Source organism: Arachis stenosperma, chromosome 8 (genome assembly GCF_014773155.1).
Source record: "Arachis stenosperma cultivar V10309 chromosome 8, arast.V10309.gnm1.PFL2, whole genome shotgun sequence".
Taxonomy (NCBI): domain Eukaryota; kingdom Viridiplantae; phylum Streptophyta; class Magnoliopsida; order Fabales; family Fabaceae; genus Arachis; species Arachis stenosperma.
Genome location: NC_080384.1, coordinates 49,182,664 through 49,204,250, shown reverse-complemented (window position 1 = coordinate 49,204,250; position 21,587 = coordinate 49,182,664). Strand labels below are relative to the sequence as shown.

Here is a 21,587-nt window from a genome sequence, read left to right as displayed (position 1 = left end):
TAGGAACCAAACAACAGTCTTCGTAATATTTGTGCTAAGTAATATTAAGAGAGAAAGCTAATAGGGAAAAATTGTCTAAGCCTACAATTAATTACTTTTTAATACACAAGAGTGGTACGTGTATTATTTCTAAAAATATTAAAATTCGTATTATAACAAATGCTTCAATGTTTTGTGGAAATTGGCATTACAAGAGAAGAAAAAGTTGATTTTCAGTATCCCACAATAAATTTAAAAAGGAAGTACTATTCCAACAGAGACGGCATCATAGCAGAACCTTCATATTGCAACTTGTATGTAGCTGTAATAATCATCAATTCAACATATGCCAGAATAAGATGGACATCTGCATCATGCGTTTTCTCTTCATTTTAAGAAATTTCTATGATTAACTTTTTATGCATATTCAGTTAATAAACTCTACAACACCAAAACAGTTTTTGAAAGACTAGTGTTCTTCAATTGCAAATTTACAAAAATGCCTTCATGTAACTTGCACAGCAAGGTTGATGAATTCACCGGCCATCTAATGAGGTAACGGTTAATTCATCATTTGTAGATACTTCACATTGATGTGGCTGCGAATTCGCTTCGATAGAAACCCTCTTGGGAAAGAAGCCAGGCTCTTTAGGCTCAACTAAATCCATCTCACTTCCTAACATGAGAATCACAGAAGCCATTGTAGGCCTATCTTCAGGGTATTGTTGTACACACAACAGACTCACATGGATGCATCGCAATGCTTCTGAGATTACACATGACTCCTTTATGCTTGAATCTATCAACTCTAAAGCCTTCTCCTCTTTCCATACCCTCCAAGCCTACATCATAAACATGAAAACCTTCAGAACATTTATTGCAAATTTGAGAAACATAGCAATTATCTTAGTGCTTACATAACCAATGAGATTAAGGGTCTGATTTGCATGGCAAAGAGCTCTATTTTTGGTTCCACATATAATCTCCATTATAAGTATGCCAAAGCTAAAGACGTCGGATTTTATAGAATATAGTCCATCGATAGCATACTCTGGAGCCATGTACCCACTGCATAAAAGCATTAAAACAATGATAAAGTTGAGAAAAGATAAATGAATATTGATTCCATGAAATCAGATAGACACTTACTATGTTCCAACAACTCTATTTGTGTTTCCTTCCGTTTGATCTCCTCCAAAAGTTCTGGCCATTCCAAAATCTGATATTTTTGGATTTAATTTATCATCTAGTAAAATGTTACTTGCTTTAAGATCCCGATGGATAATCCTCAGTCTAGAATCTTGATGAAGATACAAGAGTCCCCTAGCAACTCCAAATATTATGAGGAAGCGACGAGGCCAATCCAACAAGTTACTTTTTGCTTGATCTATTTTAAAGAAAAACGAATCTGTTATTTATATTGAAGATTCAAGTTCCACAAGTTTCTTATGCTATAAGGAAAATAAGAAAGCATAATAGAATTAAGTTAAGTTTTCTTGATAATCTGTACCAAAAATGAAGGTGTCTAGGCTACCATTAACCACGTACTCATAAACTAGCAATTTTTCTTCTCCTTGAATGCAGCAACCAAGAAGTTTTACTAGATTACGATGCTGAAGTTTTGCAATTAGTTTTACTTCAGTTATGAATTCAGCCATTCCTTGCCTAGAGCTATGTGAGAGTCTCTTAACAGCAATTTCTTGTCCATGTTCTAATTTTCCCTGCATAAAGAAGATTCTCTTTGCAATGTTAAATGTTCTCTACATATTCATGCTAGTATGCATTCAAATATTGAATTACCTTATACACAGGTCCAAAACCACCTTGTCCGATCTTATTATTGAACGAAAACTTGTCAGTGGCAATATTAATAGTCAGTAGATCAAATAATGGTAGATCCGCATCATTTACATAGCCTTCCATATATTCTTGGATCTTTGATTTTTCTGGGACATTCAAGAAAGGAAAAAGGCGTAAAGACATTTAAATGCGGCATGCATGATACAGAGGAAAATAGAAAATCTTAAAATATGATCTATATTTCTTGAATCCAAAGTATAATAGCAAAGATCATAGCAAGTATGTCTTGAGAATTAGAAGTATTTACAATTTAAAAAAGATTTACATAGAAATGTGATGCCTTCAGAGATTTGAATGAAAAGAAAGTAGTTACCATTACTGTTCCTTCGAAATCTATATATAACATAAACACAAAGTAAGAACGTCCCACAAATTGCAGCAACGGTGCTAGCAATTATCACTTTATTCTTGCTCAAGTGAAGTTCTTCATGGTTGGAAACTTGATATTTGCCAAACATAAAAACAAAAGTTTAAGTTAAATCCCAGTTCAAACAAAAACAACTAAACTAACTAAGTGTACACCAAAATCAGCTACCGTATAAAATATAGAATAAAATACAAAATACACATTAAAAATGAGTTAAACTAAACATGTATTTATACTCAAATACATCATAATGGCTGATTTTTGTTTGCAATTAGCATTTTTGAAACACAAATCTTGAAAGATATTTTAGAATGACTGAAGAAACTTTAAAGAAAGATGTACTTTTGCTGCATACCTAACTTGGAAGCAGGCATTCGGATGTTTAGATCTTGTCCACCAGAATCAAACAGTTTGATGTCAATTAGATTGCCGAACCACATGACGCAGCCACTACCTCCGCCACTTATGTCAGAATTAGTATAAGCCATACAAGAACAATTATTCAAGCACAAAGCACTGCAGCTATGTATATCAACATTCTCAACTAGCCTAGTATGTTGAGTATCTGGTAGTTTCAAGCCTGAGTGTTTGACAAATTCATCAGTGCTTTCAGCGATGCCAGTGCCTTCACCAATGCTAGTGCAGCTTAATGGTTCATTGCGGACACATCCTTGAGCCCAGTTTGATGAGTTCCAAGCTTCTGGTGACTTAGGCCTGAAATAATTTAAACACAGGCAAACTGGAGCTGCTGTGGCTATGCAAATCCCATAGGCTCCGCAATGGCCATAATTATCACAGACATCACTAGGCAGTGACTCAAAAACACTCCAAGTATGAGTCTTTTCCACCCAGACATACCGACTATACGCTTTACTTGTTTGGTTTATTACAACTCTGGAGATGATAGAATCATTCTTGGAGCTAGAGGTGTAGTATATCTCGTTCTGGTTGGCCACATAATTGAATTCAATAACAGAGTCAACACTTACATTTGGCAATCCACTAAAATACATGCCATTCCAAGGTCCGATCCGAGAGAACTTTTTGGTTCCATTCATGATGGCAAACTCAGGATAATCACTGAGGGCTAACCCCCAAGAGAAGTCACCTGGAGAAGGATCATCTACACTCTTCCAAGATGTTAATCGCCAATCCGAACCATTTCGAAGATCCCTTCCTATCTTCATGCCTGGCAAATATGTATCAGTTGGATAGTCAAAGCTTTGCCACAAAATGTCATCTGACTCTGCACCTCCACCATTCCATATCACAAGATTGCCACTGTCCATGAGCTGTGCCACTGGATTCTGTGGTTCTCTTTGAGAGGCCGTGCTCCAAACAACTGAGCCATTGTTTTTAAGGATAAGATTTCCGGTGTTGTCCATTGTTAATTTTCCTGAGAAACCATTGATGGGGTCAACCCTGTTAGCAACCCAAACAACAGCATGCATGGCCATTTTCTTGTACCAGATCCCCAAGTAACACTTGGTCGAGTTGCCGGGTCTGAAGAATCCAAGCTCAAATAATCCATTTTTGGACACTAAGGTCTCACCATCACTCATGTACTGGGAAAGACCAATGGAATCATTAACTGCCATAGAAGCTGTGACAGAGGAAACAAGTATATAAGCAGCCATAACAATGGAATGAAGAACACCCATTGAATTCCAAGCTCTGTTTATTTTGGACATCAATCTATGTATGTCCCTTAAGATAGTTTTCCAAGTTCCCAAAATCAAACACGTTTAAGCTGTCCCACATTCTGGCATTCAATTGACAATTAATGATCTAGTAGACCAATGCCAAATTGCCAATCTACAAGAACTCCATAATTCAAAGTCTTTGTTGACTTAGGAACCAACCATCAACCTTCATAATTTTGCCTGCTAACGTGGGTTTGATGAAGTTTGTATTTTTTAAGTTCTTTATCTTTCTTTCTTCAATTTTTTAGGTTTATTACTAGTTCATAGTTTCGCGAAATTTTTAATTAGGTCTTTATATTTTTTTTTTTAAATTAAGTTCTTGCATTAAACTTTTTTAATTGGTCCCTACACTTTTTTTTTATTATTTGGATTTCTGCACTAATTTTTTTTTAATTGGATCTCTACACAATTAAATCAATTACTGTCAAAAGGGATCTAATTAAAAAAAATTGGTGCAGATACCCAATTAAAAAAAAAGTATAAATGTATAATTGAAAATTTCGCGAGACTATAGAAATCAACAAAATAATTAAACCTTTTTTAAAAAATGAGTTTACAAAATTTGTAACAGTTTCGTTTCCTAAACTTTACAAAATAGAAGTAGATTTCATATGCATAGGGTAAAATGGTAGTATGTGGTGAAATTACTCTGAAAATTTAGAAGACTTTAATAGATACTAAATGTTGACTCCCGCGGAGAATTTGAATTCTAATTTTTACTTAATGTTTTTTTTATTATATTTTTAAAATAGTATATATGTACATGAAGAATTTAATCGAATAATTGTAATAGATAATATAATAGTGTATTTTTTATTTAATCATGTATGAATATATTTAAAATTATTAAAGGTTGAAATATATTAAGTAGTAACTTTAAAAAAGTTGCTCAGTATTATAGTTTTCTAGTTAATTTTTTTTCTTTTGGTGTTTTCCTTTTTGTTGTGTTACTACTTGTTGGTAATGCTTGTTTTGTTTTTCTCCACTTAAATGTTTGGACTCAAATATTTATGTGATAATATTAGAAGTTATCTAATATCTCAAATGTTTATTGTGTTATTATTTAATATATATTTTTTATACATTATAAATAAATTGATAGATAGATAGATAGATTAGATAAATAAAAAAATTCATAAAATATTTTTTTTAAATAAAATATGCAATATTAGAATTTAGATTATTAATATAAATATTTTTTATATTATATTTTTTTTGTAGAATTAGCTCAATTAGTGTGTGAAATTATAAGATCAATACTAGATTGATTATATAGATATTATTCTTTATGGTAATATAAATTTTCTATGTTATTGCAATGGATGATATAGAATAACAGATTCTTTTATTGCATAATAAATATAAGAATAGTAACAGATTTTTTTTATTTTGTAAAAAAATTTAAAAGTATTTCAAATAGAAAATAGAAGAATTAAAAGGTAATTTAATTAGATAATATGTATTAATTAGTCACTTAAAACTGACGTAGCATAATAATAAAATTAAGGTTAAAAGACTAATATATATGTAGAGACTAATTTAGACTCTGTTTTAATATATTACTAATAAATAGATAGATTATATTTGGCTACTTTATTTTTGAGTTGGTATTCATAAAAGTTAGAAGTCAAGTCATGAGTGATATATCTAAAAACTTTCATTCTTTATAAGACATCTTTCTTGCACCTTCATTTCTATTAATTGAATACTATTAAAATGCTATTATTAATATTAATTTATTAATAATATTATTAAATACTATAATACAATGATAAAACCATTAGATAAAATACAAATATAAATATTATTAATATTTTAATAATTAAAAAGGACATTTAATTTTCTAATTTTAATTTTCAGGAATCATAACAATATGTATTTTTAACAATATTATTACAATTAAGATATTTAAAGAAAATATAAATTGTTGAAAAAAATTAAGTAATATATAAGCGACAAATACACTATATAACTTATTATAAATATCATTACACAAAGAAGTAGAAAAACTAATGAATACAATCGCACAATAACCTAATACATATGTTTAGTAAGTTTAAAAAATAAAAATAAAAACTATGTTCATTAACCAAATTCCAATTGTGCAAAAAATTAGTATAAATAGAGAGGAAGAAGAAAGAAGAGAAAGAGGTGTGAGTTTATGTGAGGAGATAAAGAAAATGTGTGAAGTGAATATTGATTTATATAGTAAATATAAGAATGATGGATGAATATGAAAGAAGAAGAGAAGAAATTAGATTTTAATCAAATTTATATCTATTAAAAAAAATTAACATTAATATTAAAAGCAATATGTAACCTACATAAAAATAAAGTATAAGAGAATATGAAAAGTTAAGGTTAAAAAGAATTCTATAATAAAAATTCTTTGATATAATACAAAGATAGAAGATAAAAGATAAAAATCTAAGAAGTTAAGAATGAATTTAGAGCCACTTAAGCTGACATGACATCATGTTAGAAATTTAAGAAGTTAAGAATGAATTTGAAAGTTGCCTTTCATATTTTTTTTAGAAAAAAAAAAAGAATAAAACACAATAAGACTACAAAAATAAAAATATGTATTTAAATGTACATATATTTATATTATTCTTTGTTATTTGTGACAGTTATAATTGTCATTGTAATATCTTATTATATAATATATAATTATGTTATTTTTAATTATATTTAAAGTAAATTGATTATTCTAGCTTTTGTAAAATCTTAAAAGAATTTGTACATTTAATTTTAATTTCTTGTAATATTTGATAATTTTAGTGGCATGTTAAAAATTTTGTTTTCTTAAGATCAATGTAGGATATAGTAATTATACAGTGAATTGTTTTAAGATGTAACATTTCAAAAATTTAATAGAAAATTAAGATGAAATTATTACATTGATTTACATTGAATTTTATTCTTTGTAACAGTTTCATAATTTTTTTTTTTGATGGGAACAGTTTCATAATTTTAATGAAAGGTTTCATGATGATTTTTATAATTTTTTTTTGTTTTTTTATTGTAGTTGAAGAAAGGAAAATAAAAGCTTAAAAACGAATTTAGAGCTACTAAATCCTACATAACATTATGATAGAAAATAAAGAAATTAACAATACATCTAGAGACTACATTGTATTTTATTTTAATATATTATTAATAAATAAATAGTAAATATAATAGAATAAATAAATTTTAAATATTTATTAATATAAAAAATTATATTAAATTTTTTAATTTTAAAAAATCTTAATTATCTTTTAAAAGAATATATAGGTATTTTTAAAATACTTCATCATTTTTACAAACTAAAAATTCAAACACATAAATTTTTTTTTATTTACCAATTAAGTTAGTGTTAGAAGATCACATGCTACAAGAGAGGAAGAAGATAGGTATGTAAGCAAAAACGACTGTAAAAGAAAAAATATCCGTGGAACAACAGCTTTTGTGGTAGTTTGATATTCGAGTAAAGATAATATACAATGTAGCTAAATGTATCAACAGAGTTAAACTCCAAAATAGTTTTTGAAATTGGCATTTTGCACTAAAATTGTCTTTGAGATTCCAATTGCATCAATTACGTCCCTGAGATTGAAAAAAATGTATCATATTAATCTCTGACCTATTTTTCATTAACGACATGATGACATAGCATGATGACGTGAACTGTAAATGACACGTATCACTTCATGATTTGGCCACGTGTAATGATATGATGATGTGGTGACTAGTGACACGTGGCATGTTGACGTGGATGGTTGTGCCACATGTCACAATGTTATTTGGCCACGTGTCTGGTTGTGCCACGTGTCGCAACAGTATTCGCTCACGTGTCATCCATTATGCCATCATTGTATATGCACTAAATTAGTCCCTCACTTTACATTAAGTGACTCATTTTAGTCCCTGAAATTGAATGTCGTGTACCAAACTAGTCCCTTCACCAATTTTTTCTCATTTTTTTTAAATTTAAAATTTTAATATCTTGAATATACTAATTTCAATTCTATTTTTTTATATATCGTTTAAATACAAGTGCTTTTATAAAAATTTTTAAGATTTTAGTTTTAATTATATAATTTTTTAAATAATTTAATATTGGTAAATTTTGTAATATATAAGTATGTTATTATAAAAAAATAATTATATGATTGATTAGACACATTTTTTTTCATAAAAAAACATGTGTTTTTAACAAAAAATTAATAATTAAAATAAACTTTTTTTCCTTATGAAATACACGTTTTTTGTTATGTATAAATGAGCTAGATTGAAGGAACTTCAAGCACCCTCACTACCACCTTTGGCCTCTCCAGTCTAGACGAAAGAGGTCGGAGATGGTAATAAGGGAAGCTTGAAATGCCTTCACGTCAACTCTAAGACGGCGGCTATTAGAGATATCCGCAAGAAAAAAATATTTTATAAAAGTACTGAAAGAGGTCAAAGATGGTAGTGAAGGTGTTTCAAAAGCCTTCATGTCAACTCCAAGTCGGTGATTAGGGTATTCGCAAGAGAAAAAATATTTTATAAAAACACTTTTATTTTAAGAACATGTGAAAAAATAGAATTGAAATTAATGCATTCAAAAATATTGAGAATTTTGAATTTATTGAAAAAAAATGAGAAAAAACTGGTGAAGGGACTAGTTTGGTGCACGACATTCAATTTCAGGGACTAAAATGAGTCACTTAATGCAAAGTGAGGGACTAATTTGGTGCATATACAACGATGACATAATGGATGACATGTGGACGGATACTGTTGTGATACGTGGCACAACCGGACACGTGGCCAAATAACATTGTGACACGTGGCACAACCATCTACGTCAGCATATCACGTGTCACTGGTCACCACATCATCATATCATTACACGTGGCCAAATTATGAAGTGACATGTGTCACTTACAATCCACGTCATCACGTCGTTAATGAAAAATAGGTCAGGAATTAATATGGTACATTTTTTTCAATCTCAAGAACATAATTAGTGCAATTGAAATTTCAGAAACAATTTTAATATAAAACACCAATCTCAAAGACTATTTTGAGATTTAACTCTGTATCAACATGATGAAACACCCAAATAAACTTGATACAAAGTCCAACTTCCAACTCCCAAATTGAACACATTTGGCCACAACTGTTTGACTTTCGGTTCCTGCTGAATTTTCTACGCAAACTTTTCTGTCCCCTCTTTCTGTTAAAATTATTTTTGTTCTGCATTTATTATGAATGAGTTTTTTTTTCGTTTTTTTATATAAAACTAAGTTGAATGATAAATAAATATATTAATGTATCTTGATTAATTTTATGTTTTTAGAAATGGTATTTGTTTTTTATATTATCGACCTTATTTTTGTATTGTTTTTATATAAGACATTTTATTAATTATTTAACTTTGACTTTATGGTAAGATTACATTGAAATTAAATAAAATTTTTTAGATTTAAATAGGACACTTTAAACCTTAAAGATCAAAATAGAATTATGCCCAAACAGAAAGAGAACCAATTTAGTACTTTACCCTTTAAAATAAAAATTTTGTTATTCGAAAAAGGAAATTCAAACTAGTACGAAGTGCCAATTTGGATTGACTTTTGAAAAAATGCTTATTTTTTATCTTTTAACAAAAATTCTTTTTATTAGACAAAATTATTATATATTTAGATAGACTTTTTAAAAAGAATTTTTAATATCTATAATGCATGGATATTGACACGGATACAGGACATGCAAATATTAAAATCTTACAAGATACGGGAATATGCATACATATAAAATATAAAATATAAATTAAAAGATAAATTAATATTTTGATATTTTATTGATATTAAAATATAAATTAATTTTTTTATTATTTTTAATGTCTTATTTTAATTATATTAAGTATTTAAAATATTTTTTGTTTTAATAAATAATAATATATTATATCTAAATTTATTTCAAGAATATATGTTAAAAATAAGACTGAACATGCTGACACGTAATGATATTTATGTATGTTTAAACATATTAGAAAAAAAATTTATTTTTTATTAAGACACAGTTAGATATATCATACACGCGTGTCGAACGAAATAGAGATTAAAATTATTTTATTAAAAAAAAAACCGTTTTACTCAAAAAATTAATACAAACTAATACTAAATAATACATATAAAAGAAGATTATGTATCCTACTTAGGCAAATACACAATCACTAGCTTTGGTATTAAACTTTAATGGGATAGAGAACAAAAAAACAAGTCAATCAGTATTTGCGGCCTCAATTAGGGACGTTTATGGGCCGAATGAAATTGGGTTGGATGTGATTTAGACTCGATTCGAAATATATAGGATCTATTTGTTAGATCTGAACCCGACCTTAAATCCGATAAAATCTACATATTTTTGAGTCACAATTATACCGGGTAAAACTGGGCCGTTAATATTACTTTTTTATAAGCTAGCATATGAAAATATCTAAATTTCCAAAACTTCAATCATTATTTGACATAATAAAATTCACTTAAAAAAATATAACAAGAACCAACCCTTTCCTAAAATTAAAGCATAACCACAATCAATATTAATATTATCTAATAATACAAAATATTTAAATCAGTACAAATAACATAATATTATGCATTAGTCTAAAGTTTTATGCATTTTAAATATAAAACATTAACTTATAGTCTTATAATGACTAATAATACAAAATATTAAAGTTTACAATACTTAAATTCCACATAAAAATAGATATTATATATTACTAATAACACAAAATATTAATTGTGTATGATGACCGAGTCACTGAATCAAATTTAGGTGACCTAAACTATGGCTCGAATCCGACCTGAAATAATAATAGATTTATTTTTGAGACTCTTATATCCAATAAAATCACACCAAATTAGTCCCTACAAAATTCGGAGACAGACCGAATATTGGAACCGAATCGGATTATCAACACCCCTAACCTCAATCTTTGCTGCCGCAAACTTGGCTATATGAGCTGCAGTGGAATCATAATAGTCAATAGATGCAACACAGTGTAAACCTGGTAGGGTGTGCTTGATTTTGGATTGTAAAAATATATATATATATGGAATGTTTTATTTTTATGTTTGGTAATTTTTTTATTTTCTAAAATGTATGTTTATCAAAAATTATAAATTCTAATTTTTATATTTATTTTTTTAAGTTAGATTAAAATTATTTTTTCATATGATGGTGTTCTTCATTATTTATATATTTATTGTTTTTTTCTAATACTCTTTTATGCATATTATTATTTTTTATAAATTTTTTTATATGAATTTTTTTATTGTTATTGCTATTTTTTTGTATGAAATATTTTTTTGTTTTATATTATGTTTATATTAATATTATTAAAATACTAAAAAGTACTGGGAGTACTAAAAAAATATTAAAATTTATTTAAATATCTAAAATAAAAGTATAAGATAACATAAAATAATTATTTAAATTTATATATTTTTCTATAATTTTTAATCTAAAAATAATTTTGAATAATGTACTCCAAACAATATTTAATTTATTATAATCTATTTTTAATAAAAATTACTAAACATAAATTACATTGGTGCCAACTTACTCTTGAATAAAATTAATTTTATAAAATTAATTTTATACAAATCTCTATTTACAAACGTTAATCCAAAAATACACAATGAATTTTTTGAAAGCTGGAGAATCACTATCTTAAGACCAATATACGAAACATTTATAAATTTTTAGTTTTCCTAATTAGAATGTTATAATCAGCAAAAATGGAGATACTCTTCAAAAATAAAATAATATACTTACCAACCTAAAAATAAAACAATATAAAATCAGAATCAATAAAAAAATCATTAATACGTCTTAGCTAAAATTAGAAAGAAGAAATTAGACATTAATTATTCCTATTTTTTTGTCTTGATTTAACTCTTTTTCATCTTTCTTGATCTTCATCTTTTTTCTCGATTTACTCCTCATCCTCTTCGTTGGGAGAAAATTTTCAATAGAACTCTTTGTCCCTCTTTTTTCTTTTATAAAAGAATCATTCAGAAGTGATCGCCGCTGAAGACAATATTCTTATGGAATTCCAAAACATCATTACTTGAATCACTTGACATCTTACCAAAATCTCCTGTATAGTTATACAATAACAACAGTTAATTGTCTAATTAATTACATAAATTTAAATTGAAATAACAGATTTTGTTTGTTTGACACTTAAATAACTTCACTTATAAATAGTGGAAAGAGACACATAATCACAGTGAGACACTGATTAGTAAAAAAAGTAAGAATAGTGAAATAAGAACAAAAAAAGTATTGTAAAATACGAGTTTTTAATTTTTCTTTTGTACTCCATGTACTCTTTATGTATTCTTCATATGTTATCATTTTTTTTCATTTTATTATATTTAATATATATCCATCCTTTTGTATTGAATTTTAAAATTGGTTATTACTCTTATTTTATATATATATATATATATATATATATATATATATATATATATATATTATTTTAATTTATTATCAAAATCAACGATAATATCTATCAATATATTATTGATTTTTTTTATCAAATAAATTTTTTGTTGCAGAAAGAATTTTCAATTTCCAAAAATTGCCTTTAATAAAATGTCCTTCCCCTTCACGATAAATTTTAACTCACATATCATATGAAGCCCAATCACTAACCTTAACCTCCATAATATTTCTCTTCCTTATGGCTTTGATTCATTATCTATTGATCCAATTAAAACTCAACCTTCTCACTGTTTAGCTCGGTGACCTATTCCACCTTTACATTATTCTTTACATTATTCGTAGAGTCTACCTCTTCTCCCTTCACACAATTCATTCTTCCAGTTCTTTCTCCTATTATTATTTTCGTAATAACTTCCTTTACACAATTTAGTTTATTGTGGATGATAACTTACAAAACTTATAATGTCTATTCTAAACTCTTTTTTTTATGGTTTTTTGACATTTAATTAAGACTTGTACATTTTTATGTTAGATTAAGTTAGGATAAGAAAAGTAATTAAAATTTTTTGAATAATTTTATTATTATTAGAATAGTATTATTTATTGGAGTCTATTTTGTACGAGTATCACATTAAATTTATTTTTTTATAGATAAATTTATTGGTATTTTAAATATTTATAGGTATAAATTATAATTTATTTGATTTGTAATTTGTAATTTATTAAATATTTATAGGTATAAATTATAATTTTAATTTACACAAATCATCATGAGTAAATAGACAAATTACTCATGAGAGATTTTTAGAGATACAAAATACTAATCGATTTAGTCTTGAAGTTCCTAAAATTTTATTAAACCTGAAAATAAATTTCTATGTTCTAAAATTTGTAAATGGTTTTATATTTTTTAAAGGTTTTTAGTTAGAAATATTTTGTTACTTCAATTTTTCTTTTATCAAATATTGTGAAATTTCTTACGTTTTTTTATAGGAAAAAACAATTTATAAAAATATGATAAAAAGTAGTAGTATTATGCGAGAAATCATTTTTTTAACTTCTCTATAATTTCCTAAATAGCTATTTAGAAAGTTGTGTTTTGATTTTGAAAATTGCACCAGACATTAATACTACTACTTTTCATAAGTCAAAAGTTCAAAAAAATTATTTTTAAAACTTTTCGAACAGGCCCTAAAAGCCTATTTACCATAAACACATTCATCATCGAGTCGAGTTAGAGAATTCCATATCACCACAAATAAAGCAATATATAAAATAGGGCAATGTACTCAAATAAATAAAAGGAGAGAAAATTTTACGTAATTGCAACAATTGGAACTTCCTTACCTGCATGTTCTTTTTTGTTATTATGTAATCTGTGGGAGCTATAATTTTTTGCTTCCTTTGGCTTAATTAAGTGATTTGTCCTATATTTTCTCTAGTAAATATAGGTGTAAATTTTTTTTTTGTGAAAAACCCTAATAAATAAAGATGTAAATTATTGCCAACTAAAAATAATAATATTTGTTAACTATGTAACATTCCTTTTGAGATTAATATACAGGTGGAAAAGGATAGTAGCGTCAGTAGTAGTTTGTTTTGATCCATGGTTTTTTTATGATTTGATAGTTTTATTGTTATGATAGTCTATCATGTAGTAGTTGTTATGTTTGAACCTTATTGTTAGTTTTTTCATGTATCTTACACCTCTCCCCAAAGTTGCTGGCTTATGGGGAGGTTTAAACTTTTAACTATAAAAAAAAAATATTATCACTTAGCTAATTTTGTGATATCGTGAGAGTAAGTTGGTTATCACTATCATGTAAAATAAAACAAAAATACTATTCCAAGATAGCCTGCACCCTGCATAATAATAGAACATTAGAACATTTAAAGATCATTAGAAACTGAATTACAGAGATCATCCGATTGGGATTCCCCTAAATATATATATTTATATATATTGCCAAAGTATGTAACAGTTATTTTTGATGGTTTCAGTGGCTAAGAGAAGGGGGGTTGAATCTTAGCCCCCTTTTTCGAAGCTACTACTTGCTGACTTTCAGAAGAGACTTTTCTGTTTTTGCTCGTCACTTGACACGAGCAACTCAGTTTTGTCTCGTCCCTTGCCACGAGACTTTTTGTTTTGTCTCGTCACTTGGCACGAGATAATTCTGGCTTTTGCTCCTGTATAATTGAAAACAGAATTGGAGTAGAAGGAGAAGAAGATTGCACCAATATGTATCCTGGTTCGGCTGCTAAGTGCAGTGCAGCCTACATCCAGTCTCCATCACAAACATGATGGAATTTCACTATAATCAATCTAATTACAACTTGTAAAGTGCTAACCCAACCTACAAGGGGATTCCCACAGAATCTTGATACACAACAAAGATGTACAAAGGAACTCTAAGACATCAATGGCTTTTCTTTTAATTTTGCACTCTCTGCCTTTTTCCGCTCTATGGCTTTTTCATTACAAACCTCACTGTTTGTCTTTTACCATGAGACTCAAGACATGACAAAATTAAACAGACTAAACAGATACATTGAAGGAGAAGAGAAATCTGTTAGCTCAGGTAGCTCTGAGAACTCTGTGCCTTGCACTCTCAAATTTTCTCCTTGCTTCCAACAGTGGTTGTTCCCCCTTTTTAAAGAAGAGGAAAGCCTCCACACTTGAAGCCAAAACCGAACCAACTTCTTCCTCCTTCAACAATCACAGAACCGGTTCGGCCACTTAGAGAGAGAAGAGATAACCATGCATTAACCAACATGCAATTACCTCTAGTCCTTTCTTGATCATCACCCTTCATCAATCCGGGCTCTCCATCCTTGGCTTCCTCTCCAAGATGGATTTCTGACCCTTGATGCCTCATGATGATGATGACTTCATCTGCTTCAATCTCTGCCTTCAACCATCACTTTGCCACTCTAGCTACTCCCTGTGGTGGTTGATCAGAATCGAAGACAAGCCATGCTTCAAGAATCTCCTCTAGCTGGCCGAATCTTCTTCTTCCATTTTTGAGCATGAAAGGCTCAAGGTTACCTCACCGAATCTAACCACATTTGGTAGTAATCTCAGCCCCAGCTCATCTTTCTTTTGGTATGTTTTCTTGCCATCATTAGCTTGATGGTCTTGATGCATGCAACTCTTTCTTTTTCTTTGTTGAAGAGCACGGCGTCCATGGTTTACTGGACAAAGACCAAAGAGAGAAGAAGAAAGAGATGAGAGAGAAATAAGGAATATGAAGAAAAGCAATGTAGAGTGGTTAAACACATTAATTTGGAATAGCTTGCTTTTACTTCCCAACATAGAGTGGCGTGTTTGCATAATAGCCATCAAATCAATTCAGCTGAATTTTTCTCTCTCATGTTCCCCATGCATTAATTAACAATGTAATAGATTTTGAAATCCATCACTTTGTTAGAACTTGGTTCCGTTGGAGGCACTATGCTTTCATTTTTCCTTTGTTTCGGACCAAGCATGGAACATATTCTCTTTAGTATAATTTGGGCTTGTGACAATATGATCAAAGCTGGCCCATTTGGTAAGCATTTGCTTTCCTGATAAAATTGTGTAGCGGATCAAGCATAGGAAGCAAACAAGAAAGCATTTGGTTGGGCTTGCAACATTAATATTTATTCTGGCCCATTAATATAAAATTTCAGCCTCATAGTATAAAGCATGCAACAAGGCTGCTTATTGGGCTTAAGTCAGAAACTTATTTCCCGGCCCAACATAAAACCTGCAACAAAATTATTAATCAAAATATGTTAAATGAGAATCAGATTAATAATTTTGTAATTAATTATTTTTAATAATGTTTAGTCATCATAAATATTAATTTAGAGTTTTCCAAACTCATCAATCTCCCCCTTGATGACAAACATTATTAAAATTGAAATGGAAAGAAATTTAAAGATTAAGTAAGGAATACTCCCTTTGATTTTGAATTTCTCCCCCTTTCAAAATGTCACATGGCTCCCCCTTAATATATGCTATTTTACCAAGGGAAGCATAAACCTGTAACATTTAAATCAAGCTTCAAGTAACAATGTTATTTAGTAAATTTTATAATGCTAAATTGCTTGATTTATGAGCAGTTTTAATTGATAATCAAAACTCATTTGATATCATAAACTGATTTACTGCTCAACCTAATTCATACAACACAAAGCTATCCAAATATTTTTCAAACATTTTCCTGTTTTAGAATATCAGAGCGAAACAATATGATGAAAAATATTTGAAGAAACAAAAACAAGGCAGTTTTGATATGTTACATAATTAAAGGAACTGCCAAAAATAAAATTTTTAAACCAACATGTTTATCAATGATGAATCAATCAGCCAGGCATCAAAATAAATCAATCATTATAAACCAAATGCCAAATAAACTAATCATGATAAACTACAACATGCACTTCAAACAGTAGTGATCATAATAAAACTGATGCATTAACAACAACATGCATTCATTGAATAAGGGTAATCATGAATTTTCAAAACTGAAAATTTCAACCCTTGTTGCCCTGTTTTTCCAGCCCCTGTTTCGTTCCAATTTCAATTTTGGAACCTAAATTTCCTCCCCCTTTTGTCATCAAAGGGGCACCTGCACAAGCCATGATTAACATAACAAAATATTCAAGATAAAATAGCAAAAGTGTATCAAAGCATCCTAGAGATTATCCTAAAGCAGTGAGTATCAAGTCATGCTTATACAAAAAAAGATTGAGCCTAGTGGAGCCAATATCAAACAGAATAAACACAAGTGCTAATCATCGGATAAGTGAAAGTCTTCTTCCTCAGCGCCTCCTTCACTATCATCTCCCAAATCCTTGTTCAGGTGTTCCAGCATCAAATTGACCCGTTCCTTGCAGTTTTTCCAGGCTTTCTCATTCTCATAAGCTTGCTTGCGGGCCTCTTTGTGAGATCGAAAATCATGTCTGCCATGTTGAGAATTCTCCCAAAATCTGTTGGAAAGATCGGATTGTTTTGGAAGATTCTGGCCTTCCTTCATGCTCACTGTCCGATTTTCGCCCTTTGGTTTCCTTGGTCGCTCCCCCTCCTCGGATTGTAGACACCTCGTTTTCTACCTTCTCATTTAACAAATCAACTTTAAAGTACTCAAATATTCTAGTTAAAAACATACCATAAGGCAAGTTAGCCTTTCGGGTGCTTCTAACAGAATCCCACATGTGCCTAATCATGATGTAACCAAAGGAAATAGGGGTAGAAGTTACCAAAGCAAATAGTAGAGACAGTCAGAAAATGTTACTCGGTTGTGTGAGCCGCTTTGGGGAGTCAGAATATGAGTGATAATGCGGTGAAGCAAGGAATTGACCGGTCCAAGAGCTTTGTGAGTTGGAGTGGTTCCATGCAATCCGGAAAGGTTTGTGCAAATGTGCTGAAGAACAGTTTTGTGAGAGATGCCGACTTGTGTGTCCATTTCTCCACCATGTATGCTCGCGGTCCTTCATCCTTGAAGCCCAGGGCCGCTCCAATTGTCTCAGCATCAAGGGCTATTTGAACCCTTTGACATAGGAATGAAGGGTGCCATCAATGAGTCGCATATTAGCATAGAATTCGCGAACAAGGCCGGGTACACCGGCTTTTTGATAAGGAGCAGAGGCTTCCAGTGAGAAGATCAACAGAGAGGGAATGTTGGTGCTCTTGAGATTGTCGACTAACAAGGTAGGTAGTACACTGATGGCGTTTCTCCATACCTCTTTGTGAAACTCGAAAGAGGTGCATGAGTTAAATCTGCTTGGATCAAAATGAGAATGAGACTTGACATACTTGTCTCGGAATTCATGGATTCCAAGTTTGGTGGTTCAGTGGTGTCATTGAGTGCAAACCCTTGATTCTTTTGTGAGCCTTTTCCGGAGTAGATTCTTGGGTGATGAGGGTGGAGGTGAAGGAGTGGGAGAAGTGTGAGACTTTGCTCTTTTCTTCACTCGGGCTTCTTTTTCCTGGTAATGGGGAATATTTTTCCATGGTGGGTTTGGACGGTGGTGAAAGAGAAGAGATGATGAATAATGTGATTAGTGGGTTTGAGGTGTTGATGGTTTTTGAGATAAAAGAATTCGGTGGTTATTACCCAAAAAGATGATTTCCCTTTTAACTTTTGAAATCTAAAACTGAAAAGTGGTTGCCTTAAATCAAGGGATTAGATGGAGAGAAGGATTTGATTTGACAATAACCACTTCCAAGAAGATATAGTGACACAAAGAAGAAGTTCTTTATTTGTATGGAGAGATAAGTAACAAAACTGTTATTGTGGGGTCATGGAATTTTGGCGGGGCCCATAAATTTTGAATTCTGCGTTGCCTCCCCCTTGACTACAGCTCTTCCATTGTGCCATTTATTTTTATCTCGTCCAAACCTATGAGCAAAACAGAACAGAGTCACATATTCACAAATTTTCAATAAAACTTAAATCAAGCATTCCCAAACTTTTTCTCAAGGTACAGAATCTGTCTTCACAGAGAGGTTTTGTAAAAATATCAGCAATTTGGTCTTCAGATTTTACAAATTGAATATCAATAGTACCCTTTTGCACATGTTCCCTAATGAAATGATATTTTATCTCAATGTGCTTAGTTCTTGAGTGCAGAACTGGATTTTTTGAAATGTTTATAGCACTCATATTATCACAAAATAAGGGTATACTATTGATTTTTAATTTGTAATCTTCCAATTGTGTTTTTAACCAAATTAATTGTGAGCAACAAGCAGATGCGGAAACATATTCGGCTTCAGCAGTGGATAGAGCCACTGTGGCTTGTTTCTTGCTTGACCACATGTTGAGTGAGCTTCCAAGGAAGCAACACATGCCGGAGGTGCTCCTCCTATCCACCCGATCTCCCGCATAATCTGCATCACAAAACCCTACTGCACAAAAGTCATCAGATTTAGGATACCATAATCCATAATTACAAGTTCCTTAATGTATCTAATGATGCGTTTAACAGCCGTAAGGTGGGATTCTTTTGGATGTGATTGAAACCTTGAACATACACCCACACTTTGGACTATATCCGGTCTAGAGAGGTAAGGTACATGAGTGAACCTATCATTCCTCTATACCTGTTTCATCACATCTTGGCCATCATCATCCTTTCAAGTTTAGTATTGGGATGCATAGGAGTGCCCATTGATTTGGAATTTTCTAGGCCAAACTTTTTGATAAGTTCTTTTGCATATTTTCCTTGATGAATAAAAATACCACTAGGAGTTTGCTTAATTTGGAGGCCAAGAAAGAAGGTAAGCTCTCCCATTAAACTCATCTCAAACTCACTAGTCATGAGTTTTCCAAACTCTTCACACAAGGAAACATTGGCCGAACCAAACACAATGTCATCAACATAAACTTGAACAAGAAGGATATATCATTAGATGTTTAATGAATAAGGTAGTGTTGGTGGTTCCCCTTTGAAAATGATTTTCCAACAAAAAGGCACTAAGCCTCTCATACCAAGCTCTTGGAGCTTGTCTAAGACCATAAAGAGCCTTGGTTAATTTAAAAATATGATTTGGAAATTCTTTATGTTCAAAACCGGGGGGTTGAGCCACATACACTTCCCTATCAATAAAACCATTAAGGAAAGCACACTTAACATCCATTTGAAACATTTTGAAACCCTTATGGGCAGCATAGGCAAGAAGCAACCTAATTGCTTCCATTCTAGCTACCGGAGCAAAAGATCATCAAAATCAATACCCTCTTCTTGATCGTAACCTTGGGCCACTAATCTAGCCTTGTTACGAACAACTTGTCCATCCTCACCAAGTTTATTTTTAAACACCCACTTAGTACCTGTTACCTTCTTACCATCCGGATGAGGTACCAATGTCCAAACCTTATTCTTATCAAATTGAGCAAGCTCCTCTTGCATTGCTTTGACCCATGATGGATCCTCAAGAGCTTGTTTGACATTGTTGGGCTCTATTTGTGACAAGAGAGCAAGATTGCTAGGTTCGGTTGGCCTTTTGGTGGATGATCTTGTTGTTATTCCTAGAGAGGGATCACCAATGATGAAATCATGAGGATAACCCCTCATGGATTTCCATTCTCTAGGCTTTCGGACAGGTGTAGAGTTTTGATGAACTTCTGGTGGTCTCACTGTTTCAGTTTCTCGTCTCTGCTCAGGAGACAAATTGGAAGTTTCTCCTTCAATCTGACGAGACAAAATTGGACTGACAGATTCTTCATTTTCAACAGTTTTGGAATTTTCTTTACTCGTTCCATCCTCTTCACAATCTGAATCATTTTCCTTCACAATACTGGGAATTAAGTTAGAATCACAAAAGGTAACATGTATGGATTCCTCTATTGTCCTATGTTCTTTGAGATAAATTCTATAGGCCTTGCTTGTGGTGGAATATCCAACAACATTCCTTCATAGGATTTTGGATCAAACTTTCCAAGATTTCTTTATTATTAAGCACAAAGCATTTACATCCAAAAACATGAAAATACTTAAGATTGGGAGGGGTTCCTTTCCATAGCTCATAAGGAGTTTTCTTTAACCCTTTTCTAATGATTGTTCTATTCAAATATAACATGCTGTGTTCACAGCTTCAGCCCATAAAAATTGGGAATTTCATTATCACATAGCATGGCCCTTGTCATTTCTTGAAGGCTACGATTCCTTCTTTCAACCCCCCATTTTGTTGGGGGGTTCTAGGGCATGAAAAATTGTGAGAAATCCCTAAGTCATCACAGAATTTTTCAAAATCTTGATTTTCAAATTCTCTTCCATGATCACTTCTCAAATGGGCAATTTTCAAATCTTTTTCATTTTGAATTTCTTACAAAGGGTGGAGAAGGCATAAAATGCATCTTCTTATGAGCAAGGAAAAGTACCCAACCAAATCTAGAGTAATCATCAACCACCACAAGACCATAGTGTTTACCTCCCAAACTTTGAGTTCTAGTAGGACCAAAAAGATCAATATGTAACATTTCCAATGGCCTTTTGGTTGAGATTCCATCTTTTGATTTAAAAGAGGATTTTACTTGTTTGCCCAATTGGCAAGCATCACAAGTAAGATCCTTATCAAACTTGATGTTCGGAATTCCTCTAACCAAATTCTTTTGACTAGCTTAGAAATTTGGTACATGCTAGCATGTCCCAACTTTCTATGCCAAAGCCATTTTCAGATTCAAGAGAGGTAAAGC

At 30.8% G+C, this 21,587-nt stretch overlaps 1 protein-coding gene across 2 annotated transcripts; it reads right to left on the bottom strand.

Moving 5' to 3' along the window:
• Positions 1-151: 151 nt before the first annotated feature.
• On the bottom strand, positions 152-3,971 carry LOC130944285 (G-type lectin S-receptor-like serine/threonine-protein kinase At4g27290). 2 transcript variants are annotated; one of them, XM_057872550.1, is made up of 7 exons: positions 2,562-3,971; positions 2,153-2,278; positions 1,780-1,925; positions 1,490-1,700; positions 1,129-1,366; positions 897-1,047; positions 154-821 (listed from the first exon to the last, which is right to left on the bottom strand). In XM_057872550.1, the coding sequence occupies exons 1-7, from the start codon at positions 3,895-3,897 to the stop codon at positions 516-518; spliced, it is 2,514 nt and encodes an 837-aa protein (XP_057728533.1). In that variant the 5' UTR covers positions 3,898-3,971; the 3' UTR covers positions 154-515. The 2 variants fall into 2 exon arrangements, with proteins under 2 accessions (XP_057728534.1, XP_057728533.1); XM_057872551.1 differs by lacking the exon at positions 2,153-2,278 and having other exon boundaries at positions 152-821.
• Between the last annotated feature and the right edge of the window lie 17,616 nt (positions 3,972-21,587).

Bases quoted from the DNA above. Each gene is read 5' to 3' on its own strand.
- LOC130944285 (XM_057872550.1), bottom strand. From the start codon at position 3,897: ATGTCCAAAATAAACAGAGCTTGGAATTCAATGGGTGTTCTTCATTCC. The intron at 2,279-2,561 runs GTATGCAGCAAA...GCAAATATCAAG, and splicing joins AATGCCTGCTTCCAAGTTAG to TTTCCAACCATGAAGAACTT. The intron at 1,701-1,779 runs GTAATTCAATAT...TTCTTTATGCAG, and splicing joins GTTTTGGACCTGTGTATAAG to GGAAAATTAGAACATGGACA.